Source organism: Rhinolophus hipposideros (genome assembly GCF_964194185.1).
Source record: "Rhinolophus hipposideros genome assembly, chromosome: 6".
Taxonomy (NCBI): Eukaryota; Metazoa; Chordata; class Mammalia; order Chiroptera; family Rhinolophidae; genus Rhinolophus; species Rhinolophus hipposideros.
The window spans coordinates 99,678,901-99,697,867 of record NC_138052.1 but is presented as its reverse complement, the minus strand read 5'-3'; the positions used below and the strand labels follow the sequence as shown (position 1 = coordinate 99,697,867).

At 57.0% G+C, this 18,967-nt stretch overlaps 1 protein-coding gene across 6 annotated transcripts in view; it reads left to right on the top strand.

Annotated features, from left to right (window-relative positions):
* The window catches only part of HDAC4 (histone deacetylase 4), a gene marked incomplete at its 5' end in the record, with an annotated part of 265,863 nt that extends 248,731 nt beyond the window's left edge, over positions 1-17,132 (top strand). For all 6 annotated transcript variants that reach the window (XM_081052346.1, XM_081052344.1, XM_081052342.1 and 3 more), the window contains 5 exons: positions 996-1,114; positions 2,805-2,938; positions 14,550-14,634; positions 15,420-15,561; positions 15,966-17,132. In XM_081052346.1, coding sequence (XP_080908472.1) covers positions 996-1,114; positions 2,805-2,938; positions 14,550-14,634; positions 15,420-15,561; positions 15,966-16,005 — 520 coding nt within the window. In that variant the 3' untranslated portion in view covers positions 16,006-17,132. The remainder of the gene's footprint in view (positions 1-995; positions 1,115-2,804; positions 2,939-14,549; positions 14,635-15,419; positions 15,562-15,965) is intronic.
* Between the last annotated feature and the right edge of the window lie 1,835 nt (positions 17,133-18,967).

The window sequence follows — 18,967 nt, the reverse complement described above, 5'->3', positions numbered from 1 at the left end:
CCGAAGAAGCGGGTGGGATCGTCACCGCTGGATGTCCCCAGCGAGGGGTCGAGTGGCGAGTCCAGCAGGGTCAACGCACATGGGTCATCATGAGTGGCTTCCCTTGGCCACTGCTGGGGCCACGGGCACTGTGATTTTGCCCACTTCGCCCACAGAGGGAGGAAGGGGACTGCCATCAGTGGGGATGAGTTTCAAATCAGATGAAACAAGCTTAAGTGACAGACGGCACTGCCGAGCTCCCGGTTCCAATATACACTCAGAACACAAAGCGCCGTTTATGCAGCCTCCTCGGTGTGGTTTTGTGTGAAGTGGTTTTTCCCTTTTCAAGCAGACTTTTCCTTGCTTCTCTGATGTAACTGAACCCCTGAACCTTTCAGCAGGAGTTTGTATTTTTAAGCTACCAACTCACTTAAATTTGATCATCCGTTTTCCTTTAAAGATCTAAGTGTAGAATTTCTTTTTAATTAACCCTGAGCGTCACCATCACACGAGTGTGTGTCGGTCATCCTGTCATTTGCTGCTGACGTGTGGCCCGTGGGAGCTGGTGGGGTATAGGAGGGTGCCCTTTAGGCTTGGGCCGGCTGTCCCACTCCTCAGCCACACACAGCTGTGCCCCAGTCCCGGGGGCCGTGACTGCCCCGTCTTGAGTCAGGGACAGTGTAATGTGAGCAGAGGGGTGAGCAGAGACAGCCCCACCTTTGGGGAGGACCCTCACCATCCTTGGCAACTGGCCCCACCTGCCCCCCCCGAAGTGGTGCCGTGGGGGTTACAGACTGTCTCCAAAGGTAGCATTCACACTGGGGCTTGCTGGTGCGGACTTTCAGAAACCATGCAACGAGCCATGATCACACCTGACTAAGTGTGAGCCACCAGATCCAAGCTCCTGTGCGCGGCTTTTGGCCCACCGACCCTGAGGGTCCCTGTTAGGGACTGTCCAGCCCTCCTCGCAGCTGTGTGCTCAGCTGACCCAGTGTCGCCTTCTTCTGCCCTTTCAGAATGGTCGTCATGCCGATTGCAAATGAGTTTGGCCCGGATGTAGTACTGGTGTCGTCAGGCTTCGACGCCGTGGAGGGCCACCCCACGCCTCTGGGCGGCTACAACCTTTCCGCCAAATGTAAGTCGGGCTTGCACACTGCGCGGGGGCACGCCTGGAGCCGCGCTTCATGGGCAGCTGTGCTCTGCATCCCGGGCCTCCTTTCTGGGGACAACAGAAGGAAACTCTCCATTTACGTCTCCCCAAAGGCAGGACAGTGCTGGCAGCCCCAAGAACAAAGGGCGGGCAGCAGGCCAAGTGGACCAGGAGGCCTCGGGCGCCCCCGCCCTGGACGCCGTGCTCACACTCAGCTGGGAGCACGCTGCTCACCTCCAGGGGCCGAGTTCCCAGTCCTGCTGAGAGTTGATGCTGCTCTTTTGTTCCTTTTGTTCCCTGATGTCGTCCCACATTCAGGGGGAGGAACAGACCCTAAAATCCATGGAGAGGAAAGAGCCAAGAGAGAGGATTACTTCCTAGTTGGAGGGGAGGAGAGAGACAGATCCAGATTATGTGCCCGCCTCTAAGGGTTGGCATTAGATGACGGCCCTCCTTCTCCAGGAGAGGGAATGACTGAAATGGCCCTGCCCACGGGGCTCTGGCCTTCCACTCCGCTGTGTCACAGCAAGTCGTAAAGAAACCGGAGACGTGGCGTGGAGCCCCGGGTCCACAGAAAGGGCCTGAAGGCCCCCACTCCTGCCCAGCGCTCGGCGGGTCACAGCAGTCCAGGTCCTGGGAGACAAGGCCCTGGGGGCCCCTTGTGCTGACTCTGTGGGTGCAGATAGCCAAGGAGAACCTGTCCCTGCTCTCCCACAGGGAGAATGGGTGTCACCAGAGAAGAAAGGGCAGCCCCAGGCAGCTGTGCTCCAGCGTGGGGCCTCTCATACCCACCTGCCCTCTGGGCCGTGGGCTAATGGCCAAGGAAGTTGCCAGGCAGCGGGTGGAGTGTGCGCCTGGCCCAGTGCCCCTGAGGCTGCCAGCACGTTCTGAGCTTCATTTAGTCCTCGTGGCAGCCTGGAAGCCACATCCCTGCTTGCCTCGGACAGACAAAACCAGGCTTTGGGAAATCCCACCCTCGCAGCACCCATAGCTGCCAGGGAGCACCACCCGGAAAGGGGCCAGTCTGCTGATGGCCAGCCCGGGATGGGGCTGCTGACCCGTGTGGCCTGGTTTTCACCAGCTCTCTAATAAACGTCAGGCTATTCTGGCCGATGGTGGTAATTATCATTACCCATCAGGCGTTTAGTGTCGATGGGAGGGTGTGTGGGTGCCGTGCAGGAAGGAAAGCCAGACCTCCAGACACCATGTCCAAGTTCTGGAGGGATGCACATGACAACGTGCGCCTGAGTGCGAGTGCGTGCATGGGCCCAGCACATCTGCTGACCAGAACCCCTGGGCCTCTGGGATGGACATGGTCGTGCCCTAGCAGCCGCTGATGACTGCCCTGCCCCAGCCCTCCTGCCTCCCGGCCTCTGGTCCTGCGTGAGAGCGCTGGGGGCTGCTCCCCGGCTCCTACCCACCCCCCAAATGAGATGATTTGCGGCATTATAAAATGAAAGCACTGAAACCATAATTCCTACTCTCACACAGATCAAAAAGACCCCAGCCGAAACTCCCCGTGAGTTACTGCCGTCGAGCCTGGCTTCTATTATATGCCTCGCGTGCCAGCCCCCGGCCTGTAATGTGATGGGTGCGTTTCTGGGCGCTTTGATCGCCTGCCAGCTGCCCCATGCTCACCCTGCCCTGCACTTGCATTTCCCGTTTCTCGTTGCAGGTTTCGGGTACCTGACGAAGCAGCTGATGGGCTTGGCAGGCGGCCGTATTGTTCTAGCCCTGGAGGGCGGCCATGACCTCACAGCCATTTGTGACGCCTCGGAAGCATGTGTTTCTGCTTTGCTGGGAGACGAGGTAGGAAGACCTGGAGGCCCGCGGCCGCCGCGTGTAGGCTGGGCCCAGCCTGTGTGGGCTCCTCCGGCAGCTCTGTTAGACGTCCCCCGCCCGCCCCCACCCCACTCAGTGGACTGCTACACCTCTGACAAAAATGTGTGATTACGGCCCGAGGTGAACAAAAAGCTTGTCAGGAACCCTTTCTTCTGGCTCAGGATCCTGGGTTTGGAAGGTGCTCACCTTGATGTGTGGGTCACACGGGGAATGTTTCCTCTCCCAGTTTCCGCCTTCACGGATAGTCAGGTCCCCAGGATATTGTAACACAGGTTCCTGCAGGGGGTCACTGTGTGGCTCTCGGAGGCTGGGTCCACAGAGGACACCAGAGCTGGTTCTGCACGTGTCCCCACCGGAGCCACAGGGCAAAGTCAGGGGGACGCAGTGACCTGCACAGCAGAGGCTCAGTGGTCTGGACTGGGGGAGGGAACTTAGGGTTCAAGGTGGAGATCCTGCATGTTCCATCCCCGGTGACACTGGGCCAGGGCTGCTTCCTCTGGCTGGTACCCAGATGGGGAGAACTGCCCCAGCTGTGAGTGAACAGGATGGTGGCAGGGGAGGTGTTATCAGTGATGGTATGACGTCCACCCGCTGAGCATCCGAAGTTTCTGACACAGAACTGGTGTGTGAGCTTCTGTTTTGAATTCCAAAATGTCCTCCCGAAACTCCAAATCCACCCCAGGCCTTTGGCTGTGGACCACATGCCTGTCATGAGGGTCCCAGATTCCCCCTCAGTGGGCTTTCTGCTGTTGCTACGGTGCTACACACGGACCCTAGAAATGGCTGGCTAGCTTTTATGGGGCGGACGGAGAGCCCTGGACCACAGGCTCAACAAACGGGGCATAGGGAGGCCGTGTGAAAGGCACGGGGCTCCTGGGGGGGACACCTGGGGGTGCACGAGTTCTGCTCGTGCCATCCCCTGGCGCTCGCCTCCCTGCCCCATCAGACAAAACAGGGCTTCTCCAGTTCAAGTGCGGACTCTCTTCAGTGTGGTCGGGGCTACCTGGGTGTCTAGTCGGGGTGCTGTGGCCTCTGCGCCCGCCCTCTTGCTGGTCCTGAGAGTTGAAGGAGGCCGTGACCTGAAGCCAGAAGACACAGCTCAGGAGGGACAGGCCACCAGAAATGCAGTCCTGACCACACATGGGGGGTGGGGTGGGAGGGGGGTCCTTGGAGCTGCAGGTCCCTCAGGGAGGTCCTGACATCCAGTCCAGAAGAAGGGGTTAGGCGAGCAGGACGGCCGCAAGGACCTGTGCTGGGGAGGCCGAGGTGGACACACCCAGGGCTGAGGCTCAGGGGAATGCTGGTGTCCTGCTGCGGGGTGCAGAGGGGGGGTGGGGAGACGCAGAGGCTGGAAGGCCCAGAAACCCCAGGCAAGGGCAGTGTGTGAGGGTTTTCAGCCTGTTCCCGAATGCGAGGCCATCTCACGTGCGGCATACTCCGACGTTCACTCTTCCCTGGGGCTCTGTCTCAAACAGCATGTCACCCTGTGAGGCAGAGAGCCAGGAAGTGCTGCCCCAGGAGGCAAGTTGCCAGGAGCCCGTGCCACCCCACCCTAAGGCTGCCCTCCCGGACCCCCCCAGGGACACAGCCAGCAGTGGGGCCCACAGGCTGCGAGGAGGGCTGTGGAGGGAGGTGCAGAGTGGGGCTTCGAGCAGGGGTTCCGAGGTCCGTGTTAAATTGACTGCACGCAGCATGCTGCAGTGGGACGTCGCGCTGTCTTCGAGCTGTTTCTAACCACTGTGGTTCCCTGGGACCTGCGTGCACTAACAGAAGGTACCCTGTATGTGGGAGCAGGAGGTGTGTGGCCACTGTCCCCAGGCTCAGGGTGGGCAGAGCTGACCAGGTGGCATTTGGAGACCTGGTACCCAGGTCCAGGCCAGCCGAGTGTGTCAGTGACCTGTGCATGGGAAGCTGTGTGTGTCTTCCGTGTGAGATGGCTCAATGGAGGAGAGGAGGGCCGGGTGGCTGGGGAGCGAGGCCCTGGGGAGTAAAGCCATGGGATGTCTGTCCCACTTTGGGGGGCCACACCTGAGGAGGCCAGTGACCCAGTGAGCACAGCCCTAGGGCAGCAGTGGGGACAAGGTGACAGCAGCCTGATGGTGGAGCCCAGGGCCTGCAGGGAGAATAGGACCAGCCGTGAGAGCTGTAGTCCGGCTCCCAGTGAGCGATTTTAACACCTGCTCCATGGCGCTCCAGAGCCCCAGGCTTATACTCCCGGCCACCTGTGAGGGCCACTGGCCAGCGATGGGGGTGTGGGCAGTGGGCTGGGGTGGCGTGGGCACCCGGGGGGGCTCTGTTTTCCCCTGACAGTCTTTGCTCCAAGTGGATGGTGTTCCTTTTAGCCTGAGTCACAAGTAGACGAAAGGTACTGTGGCAGCTCTCGTGTCGGGTCGGCTAGTCAGTGATCTGCCTGGATCGTCCCGAGTGAAATACCACGTGCCTTTAAAGTGTCTACCACACTGCACCTGTCCTTCCTTCACATAAAACGGTCTTTTCTCCCTTTTTTGCGAGCGTTAAAAGGCAACTGATTTATATACCCTAAACATCCTAAAGCTTCCTGGTTCTCTTAGCCAGTTATTTTAAAACACCCTTAGAGAACTTAGCTTTCAACAAGGGCCTGTTTCTGCTTCCTGCTGTGTTTGCTCTTCTAACAAGAAAGTGTTCTTTTACTCAAACATCAAAAAGCAGGAAGCACCGGTTTTATCAAGGTCTCTTAAAAATCTTTTTAATGCAAGAAAGTTGGCCGGAGCCCCGCTGCTCTGCCCCTCGCGCAGCCTTTGATGAGGGTTGATATACGGCGTGCTGGGCGATGTGACGCGCACAGACGGGCGGCCAGCTGTGGACGGCGCTGCTGCCTAAAGCGATGGGGCGGCGGGGTTGGCGTGAAGGCGGAAGTGAGGCCGAGCGTCCGCCTGCTCCCAGGAGCCATTTCACGTAACAGTCTCAGCTTTTCGTTGTTTGCAACTACTGGTGACAGCTGGCAGGGAAAAGTCACTAGTTGTGCTACAGGGACAGGCAGGTAGACCAAAGGGTGGGAGCCCAGTGGCTGGGGCTCCGAGGCGAGCTGGTTCGGCTCCCTGCACGGAGGGGCCCCGGGATAGCTGGGGGTGGTCGTTTCTCATGTCCCGTGTCACCCACAGGGAGGCTTCTGTTTCGGTCAATTTTCTATTTAATCATGTGGCCTCTGAGGGTTAAATGCCACCATGTCACCGAAGCCGACTCCAGTGGGAGAATTCAGGAGGAGCGGGCGAAGTTGTGATGTTGGGAGAAAGGGGCTTCCTGGGGAGTTGAGCTCCTTTGTCATGTTTCTGTACTTGGTGAAAAGCATGGGTGTGACAGCTCTAAGTGGTACAAACGGCCACACTTGTGAGAGAGAGACAGGGACTCGGAGACACTGAACTGGGAGCGTGTTGTCTGCATCTAGTCAGCCGTTGCCCCACTCACGCGCTCCCAGGCCTGGGCAGGCCCCCCTCGGGCCCTGTCCCTGCTTGTCCAGCAGGTTCCATCGTGTCCAACACTGACCACCAGGCCCCCACTGTGGGGTCCAGCTAGCAAGAACATCCGTGCTCGCGGCGCTCAGCTTTGGTGACTGATTTCTTCTTTTTAAACGCCTCATCCTGTTCCAAGAGGATTTGACAGCTATAGAAACACCAGGCGGGACAGCCAGGATTGGGCGCGTGGGGAAAGGAGGACACAGAAGGACGTTCTCCTCACTGTTCTCTACGCACTCACTTCTTCACTCACAAAGGGAGGGGGTGACGAGACACGTTCTCAGTGTCTGGCCATGGAAGACAGGTGCCACATTGCCACCAGCGTCCCAGCCGGACGGCGGCCTCCCGCCAGCGCCTCAAGTCCCCGGCTCAGCAGTGAGGCCCAGAGCTCGAGCTGACCAGAGTGTGGTCTTGTGTCTCGGTGTCACATCCCCCAGGCCCCCCACATGCATAAGAGAGGGCGAGGGGCTCACCCCTTAAGGTGTCACCCAGCCCCCTCTGCAGGTGACAGGGGACCCACCTAGGAGAGCAGGGCCCTGGGCCCCTCTCCCTGCTCTTCCAGAAGCGTTGGCGCTCTGACACCATCTCCTCCATGCAGCCCCCACCGGGCTGCTGTCGGGACACTGTCCATGAGGACACAGAGGCAGCGGGTGTGGGGAGCAGGGCTGCACCTGCCGCGGGTCCTGGCTCAGGGAGGGGTGTTGTGGCGCCTCTACTTTCTGTGCTGGTGACTGAGTCTCAGGCTTTGAACCTTTTTTCAGAAGGTATTGTGGTTTTCAGTCTGCTTCTGGTTTATTTTATTTTACTTTATTTTATTTTTTGCTTTTTAAAAACTGTTGAAAGCCAACTCGTCATATCCCAGCACGTCTGCTTGGCGGGGCTACTGAGCCTTCCCTCCTGGTTCTGACGCCACCGACTCTCAGGTCACCCTCAAATAACAACGGGGGGGGGGGACAGGTCTGGGGCGTGCCACCACTGGGTGTGTGTGTGGTGCCTGAGTGGCCAAGAAATGGCTCGGTAACAGGGCTGTGGTCAAGGACGCCATCGACATGAGGTGGAAACCAAAGCCACCGATGAGAGGAGTGACTGGGCCAGGCAACGAGTGACCCAGATTGGCCCCCAGGAGTGGCCCTCTGAGAGTGGCCAGTGGGAAGACTGAGGAGCAGGCAAAGCGGGACGCAGAGAACCTTCTGGAGCAGCCGGTGGTGTCCGCGCTCCGGGAGGATGGGGAGGCCTGAGAGCTCCCCTTCGACAGCTACCCTGCTGGGGCCACCAGACAAGCTGGAGAGTTTGCCCAGAGAGAAGGGAGGGTGCTGGCCAGCAAGTGGGGGTGCCACAGTGGGCAGCACTCATGGGCGGCTGCTCTGACTTGCAAATGGAGAGAGCAGCAGGGGCGCTGCCCTGGGCAGGGAGGGGCGTGTGCGAGGACACAGTCGCCTAGCTCTCTTGACACCTGCTGTCTGCTCGGGAGGAAAGGAAAGGCAGGTGCGCCTGCTGGGTAGCCAGGCTTCTGAACTTGGAAGTGGGCCGTGACGCAGCAGGTGGCTAAGCTGACCGAGTGGGGCTCAGGCTGGGGCTGGGCTGGGGCTGGGGCTGGGGCTGGGGCTGGGGCTGGCTGCCCACAGAGAACCAGAAGGGCTCCCTGTGTGTGTGGGACGGTGACCTGGCAATGGGGCCTGATGCGTCCCCCACTAGTTTGGTTTCGCAGCCAGCCCAGATATTCCCGACAAGGTGGGTGGAGATTGTTGTGTCCTGAGAAGCACAAATGCAACACGTTGGGCTGGCGTGCTATAAAGCTTGTTCTCAGGATGCTGTGGCCTCTTCATTCTTCTCGCTTCCCATGTGAGCATTTCCACACTATGGAGCAGAAGAACGATTTCCACACGCGACAACAGACACCGGAGCATCACGGCAGCTGGGTCAGACCAGACTGACCATGTGGGCGCAGTTACTCATCCTCAGGCCGCTGCTTTCCTTGTTTTCCTGCCCCCTTTGCTAAGGCTGCCTTTTTAGGTGGAGTATAAGAGAAGCCTAATTTCTGACTTGGTTCTGACATTTAAGGGACCCATGTGAGGGCGAACGTGGCACCAGGGCGCCTGGGAGGGCCCTGGCCTGTCCCTTGTCACACAACCTTGTCTGCAGCCCGCCCATTTGTTTTCCCAAAGGAGGCCCCCGGGGAGCCTTTCAGATAACTCACCAGCTGAGTTCATCTTCCAGGACACCATGGGCGTAGTCCCACCCGCGGGCGGCATGGGCGGGAGCGTGGTACACTCAGAGTGCTCGAAGTCCTGGGACCAGACTGAGCCAGCAGGGCTGCTGTCCATCTGCTGGCGCCGCGTGGCCCCCAGCCCTCAGATCCCTCTCCTGAGCGGGCACTGTCACCCACTTCCCTGACACCCCGCAGCCTTCCCTTCCTGTGAGTCTGACTCAGCTGCCCCTGTAAGGACGGGCCAAGCCACCCCTCAGCTCAGTGCCTGCCCTGCCTGTCCCCTCTCCCTCTCCGCTGGCCCACTGAGTGCTGCACCGTCCACATGGCCTCAACCTGCCTCCCCCAGGTCTGTGTCTAAACGCTACCTGCTCAGCAAGGCCCACGCTGACCACTGCCCGCCTCGTCCCTGCTGTTTTCTTGTTGCCCTTGGCACCTAGGCACTCCCTTTGGTTTCCTGGTGGATTATGTTCTAGCTGACGGCTGTCCCCCCCGCCTTACTAGTATGACACTGAGGCCCAGCATGTCTGTTCTGGCCACGGACGTATGGCGAGCAGCAGAACAGTGATGGCCCTTCGTGTGTGCTCAGTGAGTGCCTATCCAGTGAAGGATCAAGTCCCACTTAGTAATAAGGGTTGGGTAAAGTCTGAGATGTGAGGCCCTCCTTCCCGGTCCCTTTTGCTTAAGTCGAGACGAGAAGCCGACAGTGGGAATCCGCAGCCCGAGAACAGAGCCTGATTCTGGAGGCCGAGTTGCGTCAGTAGTAGCCAGCGGTACCCATGGCTCAGGCTTTGGCCCTCTGTCCTGCAGCCCCCTCATCTGTCTTCAACTGCATGTCACTTCACTCAGGCAGAGGTGTGTGAGCGCAGGGCCCTTCATGGTCACGCCTTACACAGCGTGTGCTGACACCTCCGCCCTCCGGACCCCTCTGCCAAGTGGTGGGGACGAGGTGGGGATGGCTGGAGACAGGAGCCGCCCTGAGGATGGGCGATAGATGTGACCGTGGCAGACGGTGTTCGGGGGAGGGCGCCATACAACCCTGGAGGGCTGGCCACCTCCAGGGTGTGGGTCCCACTGGGGGCATTAGCCAGGGAGTCACCGGGCATGGGCATGCATAGCCTGGGTTTAGTTTCAGAAAATCCCGAGACTTCGTGTGTGTGTGTACGTGTGTACACGCGTGTGCTCTCAGGAGCCCCCAAAATGATAATTTATGGAACGAGTTCCTTTTTTAAAAGAATTTTTTCTCAAAAGTGGTAAAACAAAACTTCTGGCAAAGTATCAGAGTTGAGGCCTAATAGTGGGGACACCTTAGGCCGTGCTGGGTGACCACCCGACATCTGAGTGGGGTTTTCTCCTGGAGCTTCACGCCCGGGCAAGGGGCCTGGGGCTGCGCTCCTCATCACCCCCAACAAAGGACCCGGCGCCCTGGGGACACAGGCCCGGCCCCTGGCAGGGGCGGGGGCAGGGGCAGGGAGCTTCGCTCGCCCCATCCTGCTCCGGCCTGGCACTCAGGTTGTTCCAGGTTGTTGGCACTGTCACACTGACCTTCCCTGAAAGGTCTTCTGGGACACCTGGGCGCCTGTGCCTCTGAGGGAAACACCAGCAGAGAGAGAGGTGGCTCCAGCAACCATGTTCACTCACGTTTGCAAGGAGACCTCAGAGTGTGTCCCGTGGCCCCTGCGGCCCTGGGTGACAGACCTCAGCAACACGGCCATTCCCACATTTGACCTCTGCCCACCTGACGGATGAAAGCTCTGGGAGCCGTGTATGTGGTCACGGCACTGCCGAAGCTCAGTGTCTCCACGTGTCTGTGACCACCTGGCTGTTCTTGGGAAGTTCATGTCTCCCTCTCGTGTTTCTGTTCAACCAGTTTTTCCTGTTTATTCCTTGGGGTGGGCATGGGGTGGATGACGGGGTGGGGTGTGTGGGTGTATGGATGGGCAGGTGGGTGGGGCCCCCTTTCTCTGTCCCCTGGAGGAGTGCGTGTTGGATCAGAATAATCGGTTCCTTGACTAGCAGGGCTCTCCTGGGCCGTGGGTTCCCTTTGGGTGAAGACTTTAAATGATTAATTCAGTATCTTCAGTGATTATGGGTCATCATTCAGGTGTTCTATTCCTTCTTGAGTCAGTTTTGGAAAGTGACATTTTCACCAGGACTTGATCCATTCCAGCCATGTTTTCCGAATTACTGGCGAAAGGGAGCGGTGCTCTCTCTGTCCTTTGTCCCTGCAGTGCTGTAGCTGCGTCCCCTTCTGCTCTCAGACGTTTATTTCTGCCCCCTCTTTGAGTCTCTTCGTTCGCCTGCCAAACTTGTCCATTTACTTAGTTGTTTCAAAGAATCTCCTTTCAGCTGCAGTATCTTTCTTTTTTCAAAGTTTCCTCTGTACCTCTTCTGTGTTTTTCTCTCCGTTCTCTGGGACCGTTCTCTCTTGCTCACTTTGCCAGTTGTCTGTCATGCTTTCTGGTGAGTGCACTTCAGGTTGCGTGTGTCGCCCAGCGGTGTTTCACAGCACCTCACGCACCGCGGTATGTGGCGTCTCCATCATTGCTTAGTTCTAAGCATTTCTTCGTTTCTGTTCTTTGACCCACGAGGGCTGTGTTTTCTGAGGTCCAGCCACAGGACACATGGTTCTCTTTCTGGTCCCAATTCCTAACAGATGGCGCTGTGGAAAGAGGAGGGGCCGTGGAGACCCGGTGACGGGCTCGCGTGCAGGCAGCCTGCTCGCACCCCACGTGTCGGCAGTTTGTCAGAGTTCCACTTACGGCTGTCAGACCAAGCTTGCTAATCGTGTGGCTCGCATTTTGGTTTCTCGACCGATTTTTCTGTCCTCCATCTACGAAGGACGGGTCAGACTTCCACTAGGGAAACCTCTCCTTTTAGTTCTGCCAAGTTTTACTTTACTTTTGAAAAAGTGCCTTTACTACATACGTGCAGATTATAAATCTCTCTGTCCTTCTGCCGAGTGGAACTTCCTGTCGTAGCCTAGTGACTTTCTTATCCAGTCGTGGCGTTCCCCTACATCTGTTGTGCCAGGTGCTGGGGTGTCTCTCCGGCCCCCCTTCTGCAGCTGTGCCTGGAGTTTCCGTCTCCCCGGGCCACATGCATCCCCCATGGACCGCATGGGGCTGGCCCCGCTGTCAGCCCTGCACCCAGGACCACTGTGTGCTCCGAGTGGCCTCTGGTTAGGACCGTGGCTTTGGCTGCCTGCCGCTGTTCGGTTTCATTCAGATTCATTTCTGCCATCTGACTGTTGTGTTTGGCCCCTTGCTCTGGCTCACTCCTTCTTCTCTTTTCCTCCCTTCTCTCCACGCGGCTGAGGGTTCACTGCTTTCCAGTCGTCCACTCTCCTGAGTAAAAAGATACAGCCGATCTCTGTTTTTCTGACTCTTAAAATTGTTAACTTGTGCCCTTGGCGTGGGCAGTAAGCTCACCCCTCCCAGTACAGCCAGGGCCCAGGCTGCTCTGGCCGCAGGGGAGGTTACAGGTTGAATGCGGGACACCCAGGTGGACACGGTCCTGAAAGCTGACATGCTCGTCAGACATGAAACGCGCCTGGTGTAAATGGGCGGCCCCCGCGCCCTCCGGCCCTGCGAGCCCACCAGCACTGCACCCCTCTTCCGGTTGTCGTGTTGCTCCGCTTTGTTTGGCCTTTCCCACGTTCACGCCGCCATCTTTGCTCGTCGGCCCTTCTCATTTCTCAGACCTCCTCTGCGATCGTTTCCGTCTGCCTCCAGCACAGCCTGTAGAATGTCCCATCCTCCAGGTGTTGCCTTAAAAGCCTTTGTTTCGCCCTCATTCCTGACGGGTAGGTGCGCGGGGTCCCCGGTGCTGGCCTGACAGTCCCTTTCCCTCGACACCTGGAAGCTGCCGCACCTGTCCTGCTCCTACTCGGTGAGCAGTCGCCGTCGGGAGATGGTCTGTCCTCTCCAGCTGCTCTTAGAAGTTCTGCAGTGTCGCTCTCCTGTGCTAGATGTGGCTTTCGTTTTGAATTCTTCCTGCCTGGGTCTCATCCCCTTCCTGAACTGAGGGCTGACGCGACTGACCACTCCTGGTGACCCCCAGCCGTCGGCCCTGTAATGACGCGTGGGGACGTTGAATCGATGCACACACACCTTCTCCCTCTGGCCGCGTCCCGTGTCCCTGGCTGCCTATGTGATCATTTCTTCCTTGTTTGCTTCCAGGTGATGTTTCTCTAGCTGATCTCATTGAGTTTCGAATTTCTGCTGTTAACTGTTTTCACATCGAAGCCTTCTGTTTGGCTGCCTTTCAACTCTTTCCGTTCAGTATCAGGAATCTCTGGGTCTTTCATCAGATGTTAATATCTGTGGTTGTCAGTAATGAATGTGCTTTCTTATAGTTTAAAACTGATGATTTAGTAATGGCAGTCTTGGAGGATCGGAATAAACTTACTTTGGGGACAGCTTTAGATTTGCTGAGAAGTAGCAAAGCTGGCCGACACGTCCCTGTGTGTCCCTCAGTTTCCTATTGTCACTGTCTTTCCTCAGTGTGGGGCACTTGTCACAGCCTAGGAGCCGAGCCTGGCTCGTTACACTCACTGAACTCCAGAACGTACGGCGAGTCCCCCCCGCTGTCCCGCGGCCCTGCCTGTTTCAGGGTCCCATGCAGGACCCACGGTGCTCTAGTCATATCTCCTTGGGCTGTCACAGTTCCCTAGTCTGTCACTGCTTTCATGACTGCGACAGTTTTGAGTACTGCTCAGGGACTGTGTAGAATGTCCCTCCACTTACACATATGTTTGTCCGATTTTCCTCTGGAGATTAGATGGGGGAGGGATTTGGGTAGCAAGAGCCCGGAGGTGAGGCGCCCTCTCGCACACGTCCTGTTCCGGCTCATGCATCTGCCCCCGTGGCTTATGTACGGAGTTAACCGTGAGCACTCGGTCACGGGGGGTGTTTGTCAGGGTCTTTCCCCCTTTAGTGGAGGCTGCTGTCACGAGCTCAGCTTCATGCTGGTTTACTTCTGTGCTTCATGTTTTCACTGGGGACGCGCGCTGCTTGGAACTGAGCTGGCTGTGCTACCAGCTGGCCTGGCTGGGGAGGGTGCCTCACGAGACGAAGGACAGTCGCTGAGCTGTGTTGCAGAGCCTGGCCGCTGCAAATTGTGGCTATCCACTCACGGTGTTTACACTGTTCTCACCCTCTGCCCAGAGCCAGGCCCAAACCCCAGACTCTCCTCACACGCGTGTCCGCTGCACATGGGGTCTGTGTGCCTGTTACCCTGGCCTGGCCTGAGGCGGCCATCGTGGGGCCCAGACTTGTTCCCAGGACATCTGACCTCCGCCAGAACCCAGCAGACCTTCCCCGCACGTGTAGGCTTGTGCAGTTACTTAAAGTTTTGTTAATTGTTGTGTTTTCATGATCCATTCCGGAAATGCCGGGAGTGAAAGGCCTTCCTTCCTGAAGAGACTCTGCTCACTTCCTTTACCTTTTCCCCCATTATCAAAAGAAACCTGTGACTAGGGGATAGTCAAGCATTCTTACTCACAAGACCAAGAAGTAATACTGTGATATTTTCAAAAAGTGGTCATCGTTTCCCCTAGTCTTACGCTGCGGCTGAAGCAGTGAGGGCCAGGTGGCATGCCGTCCTGTTACGCCAGCCGCTCCTGGACCTGGCGGTTCTTCTCATGTAGGAACCCCAAATATACCTGGTTGTCTCCTAAGAAGAGCACCCTAACGAAAATACACCTACTTTGTGTAAGTTTGTCTCATAAATACCAAAGCCACGTTTGTCTTTGTAAAGTTATTTTCCTTCTCTGTTAGCGAGCATGCTCAGGAAACCCGCTGACAGGGAACGTCCTCCTGTGTCACATGCACGGGGTTTTATCCTTATACTCACTGCACATTTACACGTTCTTTTCCAGCTTGATCCTCTCCCAGACAAGGTTTTACAGCAGAGACCCAATGCTAACGCTGTCCGGTCCGTGGAGAAGGTCATTGAAATCCACAGTAAGTCGTCGGGGCCAGGCGCTCAGCTGGGAGTCCCCGGCCCTGGGCGCCTCTCCGTGTCGCTGCCGCTGCCTCTCCAGCCTGCACTTAAGGAGCTGGCGGAGACTCTCCCTTAATGCCCAGCAGCTTCCCCACACCCCACCGGAAAAGTGTCGTCAGCTCCATGTCACAGGTCAAAAGAGCTGAGGAGCCTGAGTCACAGCTAGTACAGGTGGGATTGGGGAGACCCAGCGTCCTGGAATCTGGTCTCTCGCCCTGGCCAGAGCCTCCTACCCCGCCTACACAGAGTGCAGGGCCCCCCGTTTCCTAGTATTGCCCCTGAAGCAGCAGGGCCTAGAGGCCAAGGGGGCTGACACGCAGCCAGGTGACTCATGGCAGCTCGCCTTGTCTCAAGTGAGCCGGCAATGGCCTGTCCTTGTCACAGAGCTCAGTTTGTCCTAGGTCCTTGGGACGGCCCAGTCCTTGAGACTGTCCGTGTAGGTGGGTGGAAAGCAGGGGTGTGCCCCCCCCCCCGTGTTTTTCTGCGCGCGTTGGGTTCCTGGCCTTGGAGCTCTTCCCACCCACATTCACGATGAGAAGCCCCTGCGTGTGAGGAAACACTGATGCCGGGGGCCATGCTTCCTCGTGCTCAGGCCCATAGGACAGCCCGTCATCGTGGGGGCCTGGGTGGGACATGCCCCGGCACCGGGCAGCAGTCTGCCCGGAGTCAGGACGCGGCCCCCACTCGCGCCGCCCCCGGGCCCAGGCCCTGTGGCGTCCAGTGACCGAGCGCATCTGTCATGCAGGTCAGTACTGGCGCTCCCTGCAGCGCCTGTCCTCCACGGCGGCCTACTCGCTGGTCGAGGCCCAGAAGTGCGAGAACGAAGAAGCTGAGACTGTCACGGCCATGGCCTCACTGTCCGTGGGAGTGAAGCCGGCCGAGAAGAGGTGAGTCCCCTGCACCACCCTGGCCATGCCTCAGGGCCACCAAGGCCACAGGCCTGTGGGCACTTCCGTGAATGGGGGTGCCTTCGGAGTGACATCTGAGTCTTTGCTCTTGTATCTGGAGCACGAGGCTTCTCTACATGGGCCGTCCAAGGGCACCAGGGGGGAGGAATGGAGGGCACATGTCCCCAAGTGACTCTAGAACCCAGCCAGTGTGGCCACCTCTGTCCAGTGTGAAAGACCCTCAGAAACACTGGGAGGTGTGGGCGGGCGGGTGGGCCCCACGGGTGGCCGCGGTCCTGTCGGGAGCAGCAGTGCAGAGGCAGCCCGAGCTGCCACTAACCCGCACCCCTTCTGTCTCCTGTGTGCACCCTGCCCCACGCCTGCCTCCCGGGGACCCGCCGCAGACCCGATGAGGAGCCAATGGAGGAGGAGCCTCCCCTGTAGCCGCTCCCGACGCTGCGACTCTCTTGTTTGTTTGTCTCTGTCTTGAAGCTCCGCCAAGAAAAGTTCTGCTTCCCTGTGTCCTGCAGGCATTCTCAGAGTCCGCAGGCACTTCGGGGCCATGCAGAGCGGGAAGCCCTCTGCCTGCCACAGCCCAAGCGTCCCTGGGCAGGGCAGCATTCCATGGGACCCGGGACAGACGCCGGGATGAGCAGACATGGCCGCGCATGAAGCCAGGCAGCTCCCGGCTCCCCGAGGGAAGCCGCGGAGGGAGGAGGCCTGTGACAGCTCGTGGCACAGTTGCCCGACTTAGCTGACACAAGGAAAAGAGAACGAAAATCAAAGATCTAATAATATAAAACAAACTTGATTAAAACTGGTGCTTAAAGTTTGATGATTACCCACAATTCCACGGTCTCCGTGTAAACCACTCAACTCATCTTGTAGCTTACTTTTTTAAAAAAACGTTTCCTATGGCTCTGGCCTGCCTCTGTGAACCATCGCCGTGTGCAGTGGGGGTTTGCGACCAGCTGGGGGTCAGAGTGGATGAGCATTTAAGAAAACAAAACCGGACAAAAACAGAAACGTGAGTCTGCAGGAGCTGGCTTTGTTTTCTCAAAGCCACTGGAAGATGTGAGTTTGTGCCTTTTTTTTATTGCTCTGATGGATTTTTGTGGCTGGGTTTTCTGAAGTCTGAGGAACAATGCCTTAAGAAAAAAATAAACAGCAGGAATTGGTGGGACGGTGAGTGTCCTGTGGCTGGTGGGGCCTGGCGGTGCCCGGCAGGGCGGAGGTCACCGCGTACTGGCCTGGGCTCCAGCGGCTCCAGGGGCTGTAGTCCTGCCGCCCTTGTTTTGCTTTATTGCTGTTTAAGAAAAATGGAGGTAGTTCCCAAAAAGTGGCAAATACTGTTGGGGGTTTTGAAGTCCCACAAATTTTAAAGGAATCCAAAGTGTTCTTTCCTCATCCATCATATAACAGTTGAGCATCTCCGTTTGGTTGTGAAGCATGGCCTCGGCACACTTTCAGTGTTACGATCGGAATGCTTTTTATTAAAAGCAAGTAGCATGAAGTATTGCTTAAATTTTAGGTATAAATAAATATATATGTATAATATATATTCCAATGTATTCCGAGCTAAGAAACTTGATTCTTATGAAATCTTGATGAAATATTTATAATGCATTTATAGAAAAAAAAAAATATATATATATATATAATAAATGCCGATTGTAAAGGTCCCTGGCGAATGAATGCCTTGTGACTTAGATACCAGGGTGCTTATGGGAAGGGATCTAGTCTGAAAGTCCCGTGTTTTGACTCCAGACGGATGGATTTCAGGTCACCAACACATTCGCCACTGGCAACTGCCCTGCAAGCTTGTCCTTTGATTGTAATTGTTTTCTCACAGAACCCCTCCCGCTCCATGCCTCCGGGCACACAGGTACCTACTGAGTTTTATAGCAAAGAATATAAATTTGCTGTTGATTTTTTTATATGAATTTTTCACCAAAAGTTCCTGAATATGCATTGTTTTGTGAATTTTACATTTTTTCTCACCATTTAGCAGTATTCTGAATGGTAATCATGTCTAAACCTTTTTCCTTTCTAAATTCTTGTACATTTTTTTTGATTTTCAAAGGTGTTTTTTATTTACATTTTGGTTTATTTTCTACAGTGAGCCGTTTTCTGTGGTGTACAGAACTGTTGCCATCAGAGTTTATTTTCAGAAAGTGAGCAGTGCGTGAGAGGTGACTGAGGTCTCTCAGTGCCGTGTCTGTCCGAGTTCTGTCAGATGATCTGTATCCAGAAGCGGGGGGCCTCTTCCTCCCACACCGGTAATGGTACAGGGGTGCTGTTTTCCCCTCCGTAGCTGGTGTGGAGAGACTTGCTCATGACACTGAGCTGGGTGGCTTGCCAGACCCCAGGGGCCGTCCTGAAAGTCGCATTTCAACTTCTCTGACCACATGGTCAGGGTAGAATTTTAGCTTCGGTTTCCAAAGACCTTTTAAGCATGTCAGCAATGCATGACCCGGCCCCCATTCCGGGCCTTTCCGCGGCAGCCCCACGGCCAGGGCCCTTGTTGTCGGGCGAGCCTGCAGGGACACCAGACTCTGGACCGGGACAACCGGTCCTTGCTCTTTTTCTCTGTGACAGAAACTGAACGTCACTTTTTACTGGTAACTTAGTTTCCAGCACTTGAAGCCACCAATTTCGTTCCACAGTGTGTACTGCGTTTAGACTTCTGGGAGGAGGTTCAGACACAGCATGCCCACGGGAGGGGACCCCAACCCACGTCTCTCAGTTTGGTGACGTTTACAGGGTAGGTTCTGAAGGAGACGCTGGACGGATGGACTTTTGCCCAAACAAATCCGAACTCAGATTGGCTTGGTCATCAGGACGCTGTGGGTCACGTCCTGGCCAGGGGTTGGAGAGCAGGGCAGCAAGGCCTTGGGACACGTTTGACTTTCTCTTCCTGTTGCCACTCCGCTCTGAAGCTGGACGTGGCAGGAGGAACCCATGTGGAAGCACCTCCCTCCATCCCCCTCGTGGCTCTCTGTTCTCCTGGGCCCCCGTCTCTGTGGGGTCCTCTGGGGACCCCCCTGCTGCCTGCCCGCTTCCTGTGGCTCTTGGGGAGGGCCACTCATCTGACACTTTCACAGATGATGGCACAGCATGGACCTCTTGGTGGCCACGTTCTCACCGGGGGCTGACTTCTGGTCACAGACTCACGCTCTGCAGACAGGCCTGGCTGGGGGCGGGCGAGCAGGATCCGTTTGTCAGCTCGCTCCAGCTCCACAAATGTGCTTGAAGCGTTACCGTGTAGCCTTTTCTTTTCTTTGAAGACACACTCAGCCCTTCCCCAGGCCAGCCGTCCAGGGCAGCCGGCAGAGGGCCTGCCCCAAGTGTGGGTAGGACCACCCTGCAGGGAGTGCCCCCAACTCCCTCTTCGGTCCTTGGACCT